Here is a 20068-nt window from a genome sequence, read left to right on the forward strand (position 1 = left end):
AACAGTTTTTGTAACTTACTAGTCTTTTTTTAATTTTAAAACAAAGTTGAAAACATCAAACTATGTTTACATATTAGCGTTTAGATATTGAAGTACTAGAATCAAATTGCAACTGAATCTCCAAAGGATGTCAGGTAATACAAATACCTTTTGAAGGCAAGTAACCAACCATCAATTGAGGAAGTCATCCACAATTGAACAAAATGACATGCAAATATATTTTGTCTTCACTGCAAAAAAAATTAATATTTTTTTGTATCTGGACACTGTAGATAACAATGGTGGCCCTGCTTTCTTGCAAACTGATTGGTACGGCAAGTTGTACAAGAGTTTTAAAAAATTGCTATCTCCTTTCTCAATTATGCATGATTTTCTGTATCATTTTAAAAGGGAAGTGAGAGAAACACTGTTCTTCAAAATTGTGTTTTCAGAATTTAGTGACTAGTCTTTGGAGATTTCCTGCCCATGGGAGACGCGCCCACCTTGAATCTAGGAGAAACACCCACCTCGTCCCCGGAATCTAAGACAGTACAGGTATTAATGAGATATCTCCAGTATTAAAATATGGCAGTGCTTGGCACAGACAGAAGTTCTTATTGTGCCAGAGAACTAAAAAAGGAATGTCATGGTGTTTGATTCTCGGTCAAAATACCCACAGACACTTCTAAGATATTTGATATAGTAAGGTGCCCGAGATTCAATTCTAGAATGACAGGAATTCGGTCACCAGTGTCCATGCTGGCCAAGCAGTGACTTGGGTTTCAATACAAAAAGGAATGTGCATTCAATTCTGACTAATGACATCCTGTATGTAATCAAGGACGGAATGTATGAACATATGAGCTCAGCATATGCAAATATTGAATGAGACCCTGCGACTTTTAAGGGCCAGTGGCTGTAACTTCAGATTTCTTTGAATGTCCATTTTGTTTTCGATGTCAACCCCTGTTTGTTGTTGGAATCCTCCTAACATATTGAGAGATATACTGTTGAGCTTGTCAACTCAGCCTGTACAGGTGTAAACATCATTGTTATTGTTGACAAATGAATTCTGGTCCAGACTTCCTCCTAGCATATTGAGAGATACAGTGTTGAGCTTGTCAACTCAGCCTGTACAGTTGTAAACATCATTGTTATTGTTGAAAAATGAATTCTGGTCCAGACTAGGATTCACACGTAAAAAATTAACAGTGCATTTTACAAGAAAAGATGCTGTGCTGACGGGCTAAATACTTGTTGTTTAAACTTACTGTGGGGCGTACAACAAGAAACTGTAGTTATCTTTAACAAAAGATTGAAATCATAAAAGGTTACAGCTACTCGCCCTTAAAAATGCTTATTGTCAACTATGAGTTAATTTTCTAGTATATCATAAATTTGAGTGAACTCACTTTGGTATCACCTCTGACTGTTCAGGATTGCTAGACTGCATCACAGCTTCATTGGCGCTTGGAGGAGGCAACGGTGCTCCTTGCATGTTATCATACCCTGATACCTGGTCCATTTTTTCCACCGTAGGCACTGTTGGCTGTGGAGCCTGTATAGATGAAGAAATCATGGTACTCAAAACCACTAATTTCCAGATATGGTTCGTACAGGAACAAATTCAGGTAGATGATGATCAGATTGAAAAGGATCCATAAGTTTTATACAACATCTTTCCTTCACTTTCCATTCCTTTAATACGATACTTTAAATAACTAGTAAGGACATCGGATAGACTTAAAGACACTGTTTGCGATCCCTGGGATTGCCTTTGTTCTAGTCTGTAAGAGGATTATGGAGGTGTGATAGCCTTTTGTTTTCCATTAAAATTGTAATCTGGTGGGTAAATTTTCTAATGGGACAATCTGTCGCCAACACAGGTCTTTCAAAAATCTTGAAACAAAGCCGACGTGGATTACTCTTTCACAAATGGTTGACTGGACTACTCACAGTGTCTGTATTCCAAGTCAGCAGAAGTGTCATTTAGACACATTGCTGGCTTACCTTTACATCATCATCTGGAACTTCTCCTTCCAACATAGGATTGTCAACTCCTTGAACATTGCCTCCATCTGTTGGCGGGCACCCTTGCCTGGCTGGCCCACCCTGTGGAGGGTAGCCCAGGGGTGCACCTCCCTGTCGTAGGTTACCAGGATGTATTGTTGTCCTTGTGAGATCGGTAGTTGGGCTGACCTGTTGCATACGTAGAATACGGTGCAGTCTGTCCATATCCACTGTGCAAGAAAAAAATATGTGAATGAAAAAAGTCAACACCGCATCATTAACCTTGTTATGTATGTCATTTCCGCCACACTCATCATGACTTGAGTTTTAATAGTCTAGAACATTCTCAGGGTCACTGCACAACCTTGAATTCAATTAGTGGTGTTTGGAATGTTCTGGAAATTTAATTAGTTGTGTAAGAGAGATAATTTTAGAACAGTAATTGGCATGTCAATAAAGCTCCAGATTGTTCTTATATGCTCTTAACCACAGGAGTATAAATACTGGGACAGCTGGCTTGCAGTCTGACTTTTGGGATCGTGTCTCTCGCGTGTTACTTCAAGTCTTTCCAGCAGTATAATTTCAAGACTTTTCAAGACCTATACTGCCCACGCTGGATTTATATTGTGGACTTTGTGCAACTCAAAGCCTGCAAGCTAAAGAACTGTCCATTCATCCGACTGACTGTTACAACTCTGAGAATGGAGCTTTGCCATCCCAGCTGAGATAAGTAGTCAGTACACTTTTACAGTTTGTTTTCCATCCGTGAGTAAGAAATTAGTTTATTTTTCGTAATAAATTTTATTTTATACGGAAACTGCTGAGTTCACCTTTGTTCGTTTTCTATCACGTAACAACCTTCCTATAACCTTTTCAAAATGAACACATACAAGATATGTACAGTTTGCTCATATCAGAGACTGAAATAAAAGAATGCATCAATCTCTTGATGGAATAGATATGTAACAGTAATTATTTGATTTTACTCATGATTTTAGAGTAACCATTTTTCTGAATGAAATATTCATGCTCATGATTGACTTAAATATATACCGTCACCTGTTCCAATGTTACCTCAGTTAACATGGAAAGAGAAAATCTAACCAATCACAGATTTTAAGCGGGTTGCCGCTTTTTAAAAACAGCGCCCTCACATGGCATTTTGAATACCAAGGAACGCCACTTGGACCATATATGGGCATATTGAGATTACAGGTGACTTTATACCTTTAATAAACCCCACCACAGAGATTTGCGTACTATGCTTATTATGCATGCACAGGGGAGAACCACTCCGAGATTGCTATATCATATAGGATGAAAATCGTACAAAAATGAGGTGAGCATCTTTCTATGCTGGGGATATTTCTGTTATGCTACATACTTTATAGATGCCTCTGGCATTTATGGGTGGTTTTCTCTCAAGTTTTTATATCTAAAGAGGTGAAAAACAAACAAAGGGGAATTCATAGTACAGTGTGATGCATACTCTACCATTGACAGTTGGGATGAGAAAGACGACAAAAAGTGAACATACTGGTATGGAAAAGTGCAAACAAAATGTTCTAACGTGGCAATTCTGAAACCAAAGTTTACGCTGCTCTTGTATCAATCATTTAATTGCTTTTGTCGCTGATATTTCTGTTATCTAAAAGTTTTGTTTTCTGCCTTTACCTTCATGCTAGTGGGGAGGGAGGGATTAGTTAATAAGCACTGTCTGGTATATAACAAAAGCAATTGCCATCTCCTTGCTGAAAATGGATGAAAGAATACTTTGCACGACATAATGTACGAGGTGAAGCCGAGTACATTATTGAGTGTAAAATTTGCTTGAGTCCATTATTGGCTGAAGATGGTACACCATTGCTATTATTTTATATTTTGGTGATGCCGGTGAATTTTTAGACACAGAAATCACATGGGCCACAATGCTAGATAATCGGGTACATTATCTCTTAGGGTATGCCATAACAGAATTCACTGGTATTGACAAAGCTATAATATAACATTTACCAAAGCCTAAGTGTAGCCTGGTAAGCTTCAATAAAGATGCTTATCTTCCCCATGCTCCTCAGATGAAAATACAAACTGATACAAAGCAGAACAACATGAAACATGACAAATAAAGCTAGCACAATTCAATGCACAGAAAAAAAGTGACGAGGAGTGAACCTCCACAAAAGAAAAAATAAATGCGCAATCATACTAAACGACAAAGCAATTAAACAACAAAGCTTAAACTCATAAACCAAAAGCTATTCCCAATAAACTCTAAGGTAAGCAGTTTTACAACTGCTCAATGAGTTACTAGATCTTATATTTAAATTGACATTATTCCACTGATTGGCACTAATTACAGTAAAACATTTTAGATAAAAATTCTTATTGGTTGCAGTAACCACTAACAATTTTTGCATCTTAGATCTTGTAACTCTTTTATGATCAATTTCGGTAAAAAGACTTATATAAATACTATATATATACTTATATAAATACTATATATATACTTATATAAATATTTCATGATAATTAGTTACATTTAATCCATGGACGACTAAACAAAGTTTCGACGCGTGTGGCGCTTACCTACGAGACACATGGGCTGCCTTTGTGTGTTACTTTCAGCACCTTGAATCGTACGGTCTGGCTAACTTCGCAAAGTTTGTAGTCCGAAATAGCTTCTACCTAAAATACCTATCCAAACAGGACAGCAGCATCACCTGGCTTCACCCTTCTCTTCCTATATCATAGAGTAACCTTGTATACGCTTATGGCCTGAATTAAAATAAGCATATCACACCTGTTCACAACGCAGTGCATATCCCTGGTATTTTGGAAGTGTTACTGATTAAGTTACGTACCATCATAATCGGTATTAAATTTTCATTTGTTTTAACAACGAAGTAACGCAATTTTGCAATTTGTAACATGTCTAATTTGCATAAATGTATCAAAGTTCAAACTTGTGCACTATATACCATGGAGGTATAGGGTCTTCCTTTATACCTCCATGTATATACACATAAAAATGTATGTTTTCATTTTGCAAGTTGTCTTTTTATCTGTCTGTCATTAAAACCCACACTGTCACAATAAATAGCAATTTGATGCCTAGCTGCACACTCTCCGATTCCACCATTTATAATGTTTCCTCTGTTGCATAAGTGGAAAGAAACAACTAGCTGCAAGTATGAATATTCAGTTACAGCTGATATGTATATTTAGAAAGGCCAGGAAATGTGATTTCCAATGATCATTACATTATACCCCTGTAAAAGAGGGATTGAGTATTCTAATTTGTTTGAAAGTTCATCTACACATATAAATGCAGTTCCCCCATGATGGCACCCTCTATTTCCTACACATTTCTTTGCAGTTAGGAAGGAAAGGGTAATATGTGGACACATAACTTGTTAAACGCTATCAAAAGCGAGTGAAGTGAGTACAACGAACACCATGTCATTAAATGTCATTAAGTGTCTGAGGTCGTCCGAAAACTGTCACACTGAGTGTAGGACTGAAAAGATGCTAATCTCTTATTCGTTGCAAAGTGTATGAATTGAAATGAGACGGGCCATCTTGTCAAGGAAGATCTAGCACTTGCCCTTTGTTCTGCATTACTACTATTCAAGTATATCCAAAAGTAAAACCGGCTAAAGCCTTCAAATATTCAAAGTCAAACCATGACGGATGTATAAAAATCTATTTTGGCCGTGGCTATTCACAGGCACCTGTCATTAGACATAAACCAGCTATCGACAGGCGCCTGTCAATATACAAACCAGATATGAACTGAAAATGCTCACGTTATTCATTATTTATTGCAGTTATGTGTAAATTTGAACCTTTGCCACATGTTTGCAACTTCATTAAAAGTGTTATGATCAACATAATGAACATTATTCACCGCCGATTAATTCTAAAAGGTCATGAATGTCAGGTCAGGAAAGGTCAAATATGTAATTACCTGAAATAGAAATAAAAGTTCTTTGACTGCTGTCATTGTATCACCACTTTATATAGCAAGTGTAATTACCTTTGGCCAAGTCCTTCTAGCCATATATGCCAAACTGTGAAAGCTCAATAGATATGCAAATTATAAATTAGCCGACTGGAAAATGTGAAATGACTTTCGATATTGTTTTAACCTGGTTTATTCATCAAAGTACTTAACATGTTTTGCCAACTTTGATCAAGTAAACCCCAGTATATTTCCGTAATTAGAAAAGATCATTGAAAATGCATATTAGGAATTAGCTGAAGAAAAAAAGGTTAATAACTTTTCAATAATGTTGTATCTTAATATCTTCAATATATGTAGCAAGTTTTGTCAATTTGGGTCAAGTCAATTCAGATATATATTCCTAATTAGAAAGTTCATTAAATACAAATTGGCTGCAAAATGGCTGAAGAGAAAATGCTTAATGACGTTTAATAATTATATTGGATTATAGTGTTCTTAATGTACAAAGTAAGTTTCATCAATTTTGATCAAGTCAATTCAGATATGTATCCGTAATTACGAAAATTCATTTAATATGCAAATTAGGAATTGGCTGAAGCAAAAATGTCTTTTGACTTTCAATAATATTATATCAGAGTATCTTTGATGTATATAGCAAGTTTCAACAACTACAATCATGTGAATTCAGATATATATCCTAAATTAGGAAAGTTCATTACACATGCAAATTCGAAATTGGCTGAAGAAAAAATGCTTAATGACTTTCAAGAATGTTGTATCATAGTAGCTTCAATACATGTAGCAAGTTTCATCAACTTTTGTCCAGTCAATCAAATATATATTCCTAAATAGCATAGTAAATTAAATATGCACATCAGAAATTGGATTAAGTTAAAATGCTTAATGACTTTTAATAATATTAAATCATAGTATATTCAATATACATACCAAGTTTGTTCAATTTTGATCAAGTCAAATCAGATAAATATCCCTAATAAGGAATTCGTAAAGGTCATTAAATATGCAAATTTGAAATAGGGCGAAGTTAAAATGCTTAATGAATTTCAATAATGTTAAATCATAGTATGTTCAACATACATACCAAGTTTGGTCAATTTTGTTCAAGCCAAATCATATAAATATCCTAATTAGGAAAGTTTATTAAATACGTAAATTAGCAACTATCTTTCATGTCACCCTTAATGGTTCCGAATGCTGATATATCTTGGTGTGATAACATCTGTAGCAAATCTTCAAATTGTGTGCTGTCGTTTCAATGTATATCCATTTTTTCTATAATCATTAATTATGCAAATAAGCAAAACAAATATGCAAACCATTCCAACTTTTCCCCACACAGAAACTGGGCAGTTTGGATTATTCATACCTATCTTAATCCTACTATTCGTAATGTTTATGTCGTAAACACATCTATCGCACACTTTTAACACCTTTCCCGGGTTCTTGAACCCGGTTGGTCAAAATTGGCTGTTCTGGCCTTTTTGATCACCCCTCTTAAAATGCTTGGATAGTTGACTTGGAAAACAATTTAAATTAAAAGTTTCATTAGCAATTAAGCCAAACACCGGAAAACACAGAAAAAGTGGCTCATTACGCGTTCTCAGTAGGTGAAAAAGTTGAGGCCCGATGACTGTTGCTGGTGGACAAAGGGTGCAGTGAATAGCCAAATACACAAAATCAAACACAAACACCAATAGCCAAACACACAAAATCAAACACAAACACAGAGAACGAAAAAATAGTGTAGGTGATGTGTGCAGCCGCTTTCCCTTTATTACATTCCTAATCTTCATTGGAACTGAACACGAACTCCACGAATTCATTACACTAATCAACAAAATGCATCCCACTTTCAAATTTTCATATGAAAGCTCCTCACACGAAATAACATATCTTGATCTAGTCATTTACAAAGGTCAACGATACAACAAGGAAAACACACTAGACACCAGAACACACACAAAACCAACAGATACATTCCAGTTCCTACATAGAAAATCATGTCATCCAAAATCAACCTTCAAGGGCCTAATCAAAGGCGAAACATTAAGGTACATGAGGACATGTAACAATGAAGAAGACTTCAACAACAAAGTCAAAACATTTAATGAAAAGCTATTACTGCGAGAATATCCACAACAAGAAATATCAAACATCAATGCGGAAACAAATTACGCTACACGAAGAACACATTTAAATCACAAACAAACGCACAACAACAACAACAACACAAATAAATTGATATTTGCTACCAAATATAGTCCACACATCAAAACAAAAGACATCAAACAAGCACTCCTGAAGAACTGGGAAGAAATAGAAAAAGATCAAACACTAAATAAATTATTAACGATGAAACCGATCATCGCTTACAAAAGAAATCCAAACATTGGCGACACACTCATAAATGCACAAGTACACAATCTTAGAGAAACGACCGAACAAAATGCAACACAACAAACGGACCCAAACATAAGTATTCTAGCCTCCTTGCTAGACGAACAAAACACTGACAATAATTAAACCACGAACAGTGAAACATAAATCTAAGGAGAGCAATCTCCAAAGAAAAGCGACTGAGGAAGAAACCACACACTGGTTTCGAAACGTAGCGTCAAAGGATCACCCTGTCATTCGACAGCAAGATTACGGCTACGTCTCGCCATGGCTTATATCTACACCAATAGCCAAACACACAAAATCAAACACAAACACAGAGAACGAAAAAATAGTGTAGGTGATGTGTGCAGCCGCTTTCCCTTTATTACAATTCAGTTTAGGCTACCCTCGGCTTTTCCAGTAACCGCGAGTTACTGGTAGTGGTAGCCTGCGGTAACTTATGCACTCAAATACGATCACGGACGTACCACGCACGTACAAATACCACGATAGTAAGCTTACGATGTTGTGTGGGCCGCTGTGTGCATGTTTCATTCACAGCGTTACCGACGAACATATCACTGCACACGGGCACGAGCTTTAATAGGCGGCTTCAAATTGTCCCTTTCCAATGAACGTTAGTGTTGTATTTGTAGTGACATGTGTGGAACCAACTAATTTGTCATGCTTTGTAAAGAGTAAGTGACATGTGTGGAACCAACAAATTTGTCCGCATGCTTTGTAAAGAGTAATTTTAATTCATTGCTCTTGTGTGGGGGGTTGTCAACCTGATGTAATCGCAAATCCTCAGATTTCCATCTGATATAAGTATGTACGTAAACAAGAAAAGTAAACTCATGAATTTTAATAGACGTGGTGGCTATGACCAATTTCAGCCAGATTGGTCACAGCCACCACGTCTAAGTCTGTGTGGGGAAAAGTTGTCATGCCACAGCCACCAAAAACTAATCAGTTCTTGCCATTTGCTAACTGAATGTATGTATCAGATTTGATTCTGATCTGATCAGCCTTTTTTGAGATATCGGACCAATAGACAGACAGACAGACATCGCTGCGAGATATGCTCACCTGTGTGAACACGTGAGCAAAAAATGGCGATTGACGCGCGGGACGTTGTCGCCAATATTCACCACATTAAACGAAAGAAACTGCCTCATGCTTGTTACAATGATTTACAAAGCCTTTTTTTCACTGAAATATGGACAAAGTCGCCGCATTTTTGCGTACAGCACAAGTTAACCTTGCACGATGTTTCCTCAACGCAGCGCCTGTCATAGCCAAAATCTGACTATTGACACGCGGGACTCGTTCGTCAAATTTTACTGGTTTTTAAAGTAGTAAACTGGCCCATGCTTCTAAGAATGATTTACATAGTCTCTTTTATGCATGAAAATATGGACAAGGCGCAGTAGACTTCAACTTTACGCTGCAATCTAGCGTACACAAGTGTACGATGTTCCCGCATCACCGCGCCTGTCTATTAAGAGCTGGCAATTGACCGCTGGACTTGTTTGTCAAATTTTACCGAATTTTAGCGAAACTAAGTGCCCCATGCTTTGCAAAACGTTTCATATAGCCTTCTTATGCATGAAATTAAGGACAAGCCTCCGTAGACTTTACCGTATACGATGTTACATCAACGCCTGTCTGTAGACAGAATCTGGCTATTGACAAGTGCCTGTAAATAACTGGCTGTTATTTTTTCCAATTGTTTAAAGTTTATGGATGGATATCTCAAATCAAAATTAAAATTCCAGAGTAGTCATGGAGGTCAAAAATATTGACCTAAGTGAGGATTGAATTTTTTTGGAACTGAGTAACACCTCAAATGTGCTGTTAAAAAAAGACACCCCCCTTTTGCAGTTTTCCATTTGTCATGACTTCCCCCTGGATTTTGCTGGCTGACCCCTGGATAAATGAATGGTCCTTTTAATTGCAAAGGAAAAGCCGAAATATGAGGATGAGAGGTAATGCAATTGCAATTTGAGAGTCAGGAATTTCTCCTGAATGGTATCATCTTTTAAGAATAGTTCTGAGAATGTTATAAAGTAAACAAAACGTTATTAGGTAAAAAAATCAATTTCGTTGGGGAAAGGCGACTTTGCTTCCCTAGCAAACTATAGATCCATAGTAAAGATTTTTTTTGCACATTGAGAAGGAAAGTCATGATATTAAAAGTGATAGCAATGTTTACTACGATGTTTAAAGCGAGGAAAAAATGTTACCAAAATGGTTTAGTTTCCGGGTACAGTTTTGTTGCACCCAAGGTCATTGGCTTTTGTCTATTGATAGACGCCTGTCGATAGCCAGATTCTGTCTCATGCTTATCAGGCGCCTGTCAATAGACAAAAGTTGGCTATTTCTCACGGGACACTTATAAGAAAATTGTACGTGATTTAGCGAAATAAACTGCCTCATGCTTCTCAGAATGTTTTCCTCTGCCATTTGTTTCAACGTAGGAATGAAGAAAGTCGTCGTCTACCTTACCATCCACGGTGTGGACTGTGCATGCATCAATGATCGAATGCAGCAACCATCTCGTACAGCAATGTGCAGACGAAATCGCATTTATTTTCGCCTTAATCACACACCCGTATCTCTTTAATAACAATCATGTATCTGCAGGCATTACCTTGAGAAATTTGTGAACTTATGACAAAAGCGTACTAAATGTAACTGAAAGACTGTTTGTCAGTGTTGAAAAAGGCAACAAGAGTTCAATTCCCATTCAACTAGAAGAATGTATCTGACCTACAATTAACTGGCTGTTATTTTCCCAATTGTTTGAAGTTTATGGATGGATATCTCAATCAAAATTAAAATTCCAGAGTAGTCATGGAGGTCAAAAATATTATCCTAGGAGAGGATTATTTTTTTAAAACTGAGTAAGACCTCAAATGTGCTGTTTGAAAAAAAAGACACCCCCCTTTTGCGGTTTTTCCATATTTATTGACTTTCCCTGGATTTTGCTGGCTAACCCCTTGGTAAATAAATAGTCATTTTAATTGCAAAGAAAAAGCCGAAATATGAGGATGAGAGGTAATACTATTGCAATTGCAGAATCAGGAATTTCTCCTGAAAACTATAGCAAACTATAGATCCATAGTGAAGAACTTGTTTGCACATTGAGAAGGAAATGCATGATGTTAAAAGTGATAGCAATGTTTACTACGATGTTTGAAGCGATAATAAATTGTTACCAAAATGTTTTAGTTTCCGGGTACAGTTTTGTTGTACCCAAAGCCATTGGCTTTTGTCTATTGACAGGCGCCTGTCAATAGCCGGATTCTGTCTATTGACAGGCGCCTGTCAATAGACACTCCGATCTATTTTTGTACATCCATGGTCAAACCAAGTAAAACAAGTGAACACTTGAATGGAGATGCTACCTCCGTAAAGTCATGTCTTAGTTTCGATTGCATAATATACTTAAAATGAAAGTAAACCGCAAACAATTCCCTCCAAGAGCGTTAGAAAACCACAGTCCTTCCTCCTTTGTGCAAAACCCATCAAAGGCGGATATCGACAATCTGCCCTGTAAGTTTAAGTTTAATCACTTAAAACTCTTCTTCCTTCACGGTCGGTGATTCTTTCTCCAGACGAATGAAATTATGCATGGGACTTTGACCCTATCCAGCGTTTACTACTGTCCCAATAAAATACGCCAGTTTTGAGTGTATCCTGAGTAAAAATAACACTAACTGACAGCTTCCTTATAGCTGCACCATATTGCTTAGAGTCAAAATGGCGACAAAGCGAGATTGTGAAGAGAGGCGCAGACGGTTGATTTCGACCTCTCAGAACGACATCTACGTATACGAATTGCACATCAACTTTCGACAGATTTACTCAACGTCTGGCTAGCTACTAGCTAGACGTGAACTGACGTAGAACTAGGTGGAGCGGCCGTCAATTTGCATAGGGTATAATTGTACTGTGTTGTACCGCAAGACTGGAACTACATGCATCATCACTGGAGAAAATAGGAGGTTAACCGTTCAAAATCAAAATTTATGCATACCGAATGCTGTCACTTGATATGATAAACGTAAACAAAGTTCTTACCCGCCTTGCAAGAGAGGTTGTTTTTCGGACATGTTCAGAAGAGTACTATCGCTACACAACTTCCAACACGTTTCGTCGTTTGAAAATAGTGCACTGATAAAGCCGTGGTTTGACTAAATAAGCCCCTTTACAGTTTCGCTGACTGGCGTTCTATACCTATGATGCTTGCGAAATTAGCGGCTTCGAGGGTACCACTTTGCGCGTATCGCCTATTCTTTAAAGTGGCACTCCCACTTGGTAACATTTTAAAACTCATGTTTTTAATGCCAACGGTCGATATTTGACGTGGCGACTGCGCGCGGATCACGAGATATCGATAAAGACATGTCGTCAAAAGAGTAAAAGTTTGAATTCCGGTGGCCCACCCAAATTCAACTTCCGAACATCGACCGTTCGGCACTGGTGCCATTGTCAACTAAGCTATGGAGCACGATTCTACGCTAACGTTGCTAGTACCACTGTCGTCGGTGATAGGTCATGCCCCGTGGGGGAAAGCCGAGTCTTACTGACTCGGAGAAAAAACGGAAAACAAAGTTTACTGATTCCGCCAGAATTCGCATAGATGACTAGCACAGATATGTGCGGTTGATACATAGTGGCCGCCGCATGATATGCACGCATACCACGCGGCGGTCGCTATGTATCGAACCACGCGTAACTATGTGATAAACAACAAAATGTAGTCATCAGAGGCGGTTAATATTTACACGTAAAAACTATTATCTATGTGTTATTGGTTAAAAATGTCAACTGACTGAGAATGATGAAAACGACAAAAACTAAGGAGAAGATTAAAAAAGAACTTACCTGAAGTGAAGGCATAATGCTGTATATAAAGTCTTCGCAGTTGGAAGTAAAATTGCGTCGTTCGAACTTATTATGGACTTCCTAGAAATATCATCAATCAGCACAACAACAAACCTTCGGGGGATTTTGCGTCATAATAGAAACGATCGTAAAACTTCGGGATGTGAAAAATACGCTCGGGAAATGACATGTTTTTATCGCTATCTCGCGATCCGTGCGCAGTCGCCACGTCAAATATCGACCGTTGCATCGAAAAAATGTGTTATAAAAATGTTTCTAAGTAGGTGTGCCTCTTTAACACAGGTCTACTATATCCAGATTCATTTTTTCGCTTGTTTTTAGATTCATTCTGTGAGAAAACGTGAGCTACGCAGTAATATTTTATATGTCGATGTATTTATAGCTGTCTGTTGCAACACTTTGCCAATTGCGCATCAATTTTACGGAAATCTGGAAAATGTTTGTGGGATTCACGTTTGTTTTCATCCACAGTCAGTGTGCATGTAGCAAGCATTCCTGATTTTGCAAAGTTAGATTTGTGAGGTTGCAACGAAAACCTTACAGGAGACACCTTCAGGACATGTCTCCTTCAACTAACGTCAGACTGGTGGTGTTCTATTCTCCGGTCCAATGATTGCCGCTGTGTCCGTATCAAGTTTTACGTGTTTGTTTACATGAGACCGGGGTTCCCATTTGTCTCCTAGTTAAAAATTTTGTTCAGTAGATTTCGTCTGTAGATATTAAAATCACCATTACTTTTTGTACGTAATCTTTATATTGTTCAGTGCAGTCTCTACATTCAATTTGACGGCAGTAATTGTATACTTTTCCATGAAATCTCTTGTCAAAAGCAACGCCGATTATTGTGATAAACATTCCTATGTGCAAATAAATTAGAACGACACAAATTTCCTCCAGATTTAATTTCCATATAAAACAGTAAATAATTGGCGAACTGTTATGTTAAACAGCTTTCAAATAGACATACAAAATGAATAATTAGCTCTCTTTTTTCGACAGAATAAGTCGGATAACAAGCAAAAATGATTTTTGTTATAGCAGACCTGTGTTAAACAATATGCGATACGCGCGAAGTGGTATCCTCGATGCCCCTAGTTTCGAAAGGCATCATGGGTATAGAACACTGGTGCGCGGAACTGTAAAGGGGCTTATTTAGTCAAGCCATGGCTTTATCAGTGCACTATTTTCAAACGACGAAACTTGTTTGGCTATTAATAACGCTACCAAGAAGGCGAGAGATGACACTGACATATTTCGTAAACCAGGCAACAAACAGCAGTTTGAGAACGAAGAGAAGTTAAACCATCTAGAAGTCTCTTTGGATGCACTCTCGAAAGGGTCCATAGCAAAAGCAAAGAAGTCCCTGAACAACATCGTTTTAACAGGATTGGAAAACAGACAAACTGTATTATAACACATGTTGCTAGTTCAATTTCGATGCCAAACAGTGGTTTTCTTGTGACTTAATTACTACTTAAGGTGGAGCTGTACGTCACCAACACACTTTTTAAAGGAATTTTTCTCATCAACGATGACATGGAAACCCCTCATATAAAGCAGAATTTCTAAAATTTGTATTTTATATTATTGCCTGAATACTTTGGTTTCTGTGCTCGAGAGCAGCTCGAGAGCATGTGACCTCAAATTCGGTATTAATGATAACAATAAGTCAAAAACTTAACACTATTTTCTGAAATTAGATTTTCATTTGCAACAATAGTATGAGGGTAAAAACGACCATTCCATTTTGCATTTTCTATCCCCATTCTAAAATGGTAGAGGTTAAAAGACTCACACTCAAAAAAGTGATTAAAATCACGTTAAGCAAAGTTTAAAATTCCCTTATTCAAATTGTAAGACCTTAATTGCCAAACACAAAACACTGACAGTTTTGTTAAATTGTATCCGAAGAACATAATGTGATAAGTTCAGAAAATTTTACCAAGTCAGAGTGGAGTAAAATTCTTTGGAAATCTTGAAAGTGGGAGAAAAGAGAATCCAAGAAAAATTGTGATTTTCATAAATTTGCATAAATTTACACTTCTTTCTCGCACAACTTAAGACTGCTTGACAAGCTTAAAGGTGAACCCTTTCTAGAATTAACCTTGGGTTAACAAATTATCATTTAGTGAATATTAGCAAACAAAGTTATTTGACCAAACCATGCTGTTTCGTGCTGCGCCATCTTAAATATGTGACTGGTATTTTATTGTCTGCTTTATTTTCAGAGTAGAATTGATAATTAAACACTAAAATAGTAAGTAACGAACGAACTAAGTAGCTAAAATGTATCGACTGGGTTTTCGTTAATCTCTTTTATTTTTAGAGCAAAATTGAAGTCACTGAGACTCAAACAGTAGACAAACCTTCTCCACGAAGATTCCATACAGTTGTACATTGCCTGTTTACAGTCATTATAATCGGTAATATAATAGATGTTATGTAAACATTCCTGGACGTACTGCTCCAATTATCACATGTTACGTCGACAACACATCTGTATATTTCGACAAATGTTCAGTCTGAACTATTTTTTTTTTGAACGTAACAATTCATATTTTACAATAAACATTCTATTATGATTGTATTGTTACGCAAGGCATTGTATAGCAACTGTACATAGGTTTCGTATTTCGACACAACCTAGGGCTCCAAAAGCAAAAGGCATTTTGCTTAAAATCAGAACAAAAAAATAGGGAAATTATTTTCGAAAACCACAGCTATCGGCTCCTCATTGTCATCAAACAAAAGACGAATATCTTGAAGTACTTGAAAATGTGTATTTCTTACAGTCAGTTTAATAAAGCTTCATCTCAATACAAAAGTACTCTATGTCAAATACAACGAAGCCATTACGATTACGATGAAATTGCTTTGTAATAATAATGAATGTGGTTTAAGACACTGTCTAGGTATTTCTAATCGAAGCATTATAATAATGATAAGTGAAATATAAACTCAAAGGTTGCTCAAAGTCCACTTCAACGAACTATATGACTTGTTCTACAGATATCTTCAATGGATAACTACACGAAGAAAAGAGAGCGTAGTTTGTCCTTACAACTCTATATATTTCAAATACTTAAAAAATTCACTCATTTAACAGTTACTCCTGATAATAAGCAAATATATATTGATAAGCATAATTTGTAAATTGCTTTCTGAGAGCAAGAGATGTTTGAAAAATAGCCAAACGTCCTTCCTGAACACCAAGCCCGTAGTTGCAGTAAGAGCGCACATCTGTGTCAGGAAGTATCTAACATAGCAATAATCGGGCGATCCACAAATTTCAAAATTACAAATACATCTGAATCATTCAAAACTTTCTACGATAATCCGTAAACCAGCATATTGAATTAAGATTATAAGCTAACAAGAGATTGGATGATGTTGTGCAAGCTACCAAACCCGAACTCATGGCTACCATTTACAAATCATATATTTTTGAGCGGGCTTGTATGCCTTCAGTAATCAGGTGAGTATTTTGGAATTTAAAAAGACATCTGCCACTGATGCAGCGACTTTCTTTCGTGGATAATCCCAATATTACAAGCCTCTTTCATATTTTGTAATGAACTCAATCTCCCTTTTCTCAGGCTTTGTTACCTCCACCACTCTATTTCGCTTTCGTGTAAACTTTTGCCAGTCGTAATACATCTTTCATACCTCACCCTTAATTTGTTGAACAAAGTTTCCCTGTTCATTTAATCGCAAGGTCATGTTTGAATTTCATTCCAATGATTTATGTATTTTGCCATTGTTACTGATCCTATGGTGACATAGATTAGCATGAACGCAGTTGTTTAAGGAGAATGAATTTCCACATCGCTATATTCATCGATTGAATTCGTTTCAACCTGGTTATTATAAAAAGCTCCTGTTTGTATCTTAAGATAAACACTCTCTGGTTTTACATAGGCTGCATAAGATCTTTCGTCTTGATTTGGAACCCTTTGATAAGGATCTGTAGGTTGATTGGTTTCGTTGCTTATACTTCTGCAATGGATTGCTTCTTGAGCATGCCCGGCAGGGTCATCAGTGTTTTTTCTCCTATGTAAAGATAGTTCTCTTGTGTTAATAACGAACAAATGTTATGATCGTTAAGTTGTTTGGAATATACCTCTAGTAATGCATGCCACTAAAAATTAATTGCATTGAAAACTGTGGTTGAATGATGACACAAAAGATTACTGCCAAACAAAAGATAAATTTATATCGTATAGAGTCTTCATGACGTCACATTTATGCGGAGAAACAGGGAGATAACGTAATATTTTTTCCTACATAACGTAGTCCAATTATTTCCACTCGAAATAAAACTTTACTTGCATTTGACTGTATACTGTGTCATTGTAGCCTGCATTTCCAACGTTACAGGAATAACCTTACAAATTTCATGATGTTGTAAATTGTGTATTTTGGGGTTGAACCAAACCGCATATTCCCTTCTAATCATCTGAGACGCTTTGATACCATTGTTAAGATACAGTAAGTAAGCCATTCATTTTGGTGTTGACCCGACATAAATATATCTTACCTTGCGTTTTGAAATCGATGGAACACCACATAAGAAAGTGCAATCAACATCAAGAGAAAAGCTGTGATTCCAATCGTAACGCCTACTATTAAACCTGTGAAATATAAAGTTTTATTTTAAATTTAATTTATCCGTTAGACTTCAGGTATGTATCTACCTAAAAGAGATACGTGCTGCTTTTCTCATTGCTGAAGACGTCACTATACATATAATCAAAATAAAAAAAAAAACGACTGCATATAATGTTAGACCTACCGATTGACATTTCCGATGTGTCACCAATGATGGCAGTGGTTTGCAATTCTGTGAATGGAATAACAATTGTATAACAAAAGTTAGTCAATCATTTGATTTTTAAACTCTGTTGACTTTGAAGAGGTTAATAGAGAAAGAGATCATGAATAAGAAACCAACCTGTCGAAAAAGAACCCAGGGAACTTGCAATTGACGAAATACTCGGTGTCGTTAAAACTCTCTCTGGAAAAGGAAGATTTCATGGATTAGTGTTGCTTTGACTTCAAGAAACGTCATTTAAGGGAGAACGCACCTCAGGGACAGACATTCGGACTTCTCAAACTTTTACAATTCTCTTCTGATACACCACATGTGGGGGTTCATTTTCAAGCTCTGGGTGAAAAAAAACTTTTCACCGGCTTAGTTTTTCGAAATTCGAAATTTTTTATTTTCTCCAGAGGTTTACACAGGGATGGCGGCCATTTTGAATTTCTAATATCGGTAAATCTTGGGTATTTTGTTTCTCTAGTACCAAAATTTGCACGGTGACCCCCTATTTTTATTCTTGATTTTGAAAGAGAATGATTGAAAGATTTATTGAGGAAAGTTAGAGCAAAAGTTTAAGTCTTTTACTTTCGAGGTTCATACTACCTTAAAGAGATACTTTTGCTAAATTCTGCCCCCTTTGCTATCAGCACGAGGGTATATTATAGTGAAATTGACCTATTTTATTTCAGAAAAGTTTTGTCATTGGCTGTTTCAACTCTACTCAAGCTGTTAGTATGCTTTTTTGATATTTGGCATAAAGGTTTAGATTTTACGTTTCGAGTTAACTATACATAAATATTATCTGCATGACATAGCTCAAAATGATCTCCATTCTTTCTGAATGTCAAACATATCTGTACAAAATACAGTTCCAGTGTGCAGACATACCTACACACTGCGGTAACGTTTCATTCCAAATACCATCCTGACACTCCATGGCCACTGAATGATGCGAGGAATTCGTCTCGTAACCAGGGTTACAAACAACCGTAGCTATGTCACCAGTGCGGTATGGGCAATCGCTGTCCGTAATTATTGCCCCGTTTTCAACCTCAATGTGATTGTCACATCGCTTTTTCCCTTAATAGAGAAACAAAGGGAAGAATGAGGGTAATACGTTAGAAATACAGTCTAATAACAGTGGGTACAATTGTTACCTATGGTTAGGTACACGCCCCTTTGAAGAAAAACAGTCGTGAAACAAATTACCTCCAACACACGTATGACCACGTATTGACTGTTTTCGCTCACGAAAAGTGACAAGTTTTTGTTTAAAACCAGCATCTAGGTACCATCTAAATTAACACCTGCTGACCGTTTACATCAAAAATCGTTATTATAGGCATTTCTGGATGCTATTTCCGTTTGCGCAGATGTCACTTTGATATTACCCCTCCACAGGAGAGTAGGCCTATACACGAGATTTTGGTACGATGCGCGACACATATCACGAGCCGATAGGCGAGTGCTATATGGAGCGAATTGTACCAAATCGAGTGTATACCCGACTGCGAAGGGGGTTATTGCTATTATATTATATCAACTTGTGTGTCTTTGTTGTCTTGCTTGGGTATTTTTGTCACTTTAAGCACCAAATGCAGAAAACGGACGTATGAGCGATCGAACGTCGGAAATTCAGCCCTCGAGACCGAGCATTTTTATAAGTTTGGATGACGTTGACAACAGACGCACACAGTATATCCAACGGTAAATACGCATTACGTTCATCAACATTGCATTTTATTTAATTCAAATGCAACGCGAACACTTGCGACCTGCTTCAGACACAGAAAATGGGTCAAGAGTTCAAATCACAAGAAAAAGTAACAACTTTTTCGTAAATTACATAAGAACAATAGTCCTGGCTGTTTTGGCATACTAAAACTAGATTTGTCTCATTTTGTACCGATGCGTCGACCATCGCAACATTCAGTCTTGGTACAGTGAGGTTACAGGCGCTTTTTTGAATGATGGATAATTTG

The 20068-nt window shown here is 37.0% G+C and overlaps 1 protein-coding gene across 1 annotated transcript; it reads right to left on the reverse strand.

Annotated features, from left to right (window-relative positions):
• Positions 1-723: 723 nt before the first annotated feature.
• Positions 724-12563, reverse strand: LOC139143580 (uncharacterized). The gene is made up of 4 exons (XM_070714026.1): positions 12440-12563; positions 1990-2219; positions 1392-1537; positions 724-805 (listed from the first exon to the last, which is right to left on the reverse strand). Exons 2-4 carry the CDS (start codon positions 2212-2214, stop codon positions 724-726), a joined length of 453 nt encoding a protein of 150 aa, XP_070570127.1. The 5' UTR covers positions 2215-2219; positions 12440-12563.
• Between the last annotated feature and the right edge of the window lie 7505 nt (positions 12564-20068).

The sequence above is a fragment of the Ptychodera flava genome, chromosome 1, assembly GCF_041260155.1.
Source record: "Ptychodera flava strain L36383 chromosome 1, AS_Pfla_20210202, whole genome shotgun sequence".
Lineage (NCBI taxonomy): Eukaryota > Metazoa > Hemichordata > Enteropneusta > Ptychoderidae > Ptychodera > Ptychodera flava.

Coding starts and splice junctions, on each gene's coding strand:
- LOC139143580 (XM_070714026.1), bottom strand. CDS start 2,214: ATGGACAGACTGCACCGTATTCTACGTATGCAACAGGTCAGCCCAACT. Junction 1,538..1,989: donor TTCCAGATGATGATGTAAAG/GTAAGCCAGCAA, acceptor TCATCTATACAG/GCTCCACAGCCAACAGTGCC. Junction 806..1,391: donor CAGTCAGAGGTGATACCAAA/GTGAGTTCACTC, acceptor GATTACATACAG/GATGTCATTAGTCAGAATTG.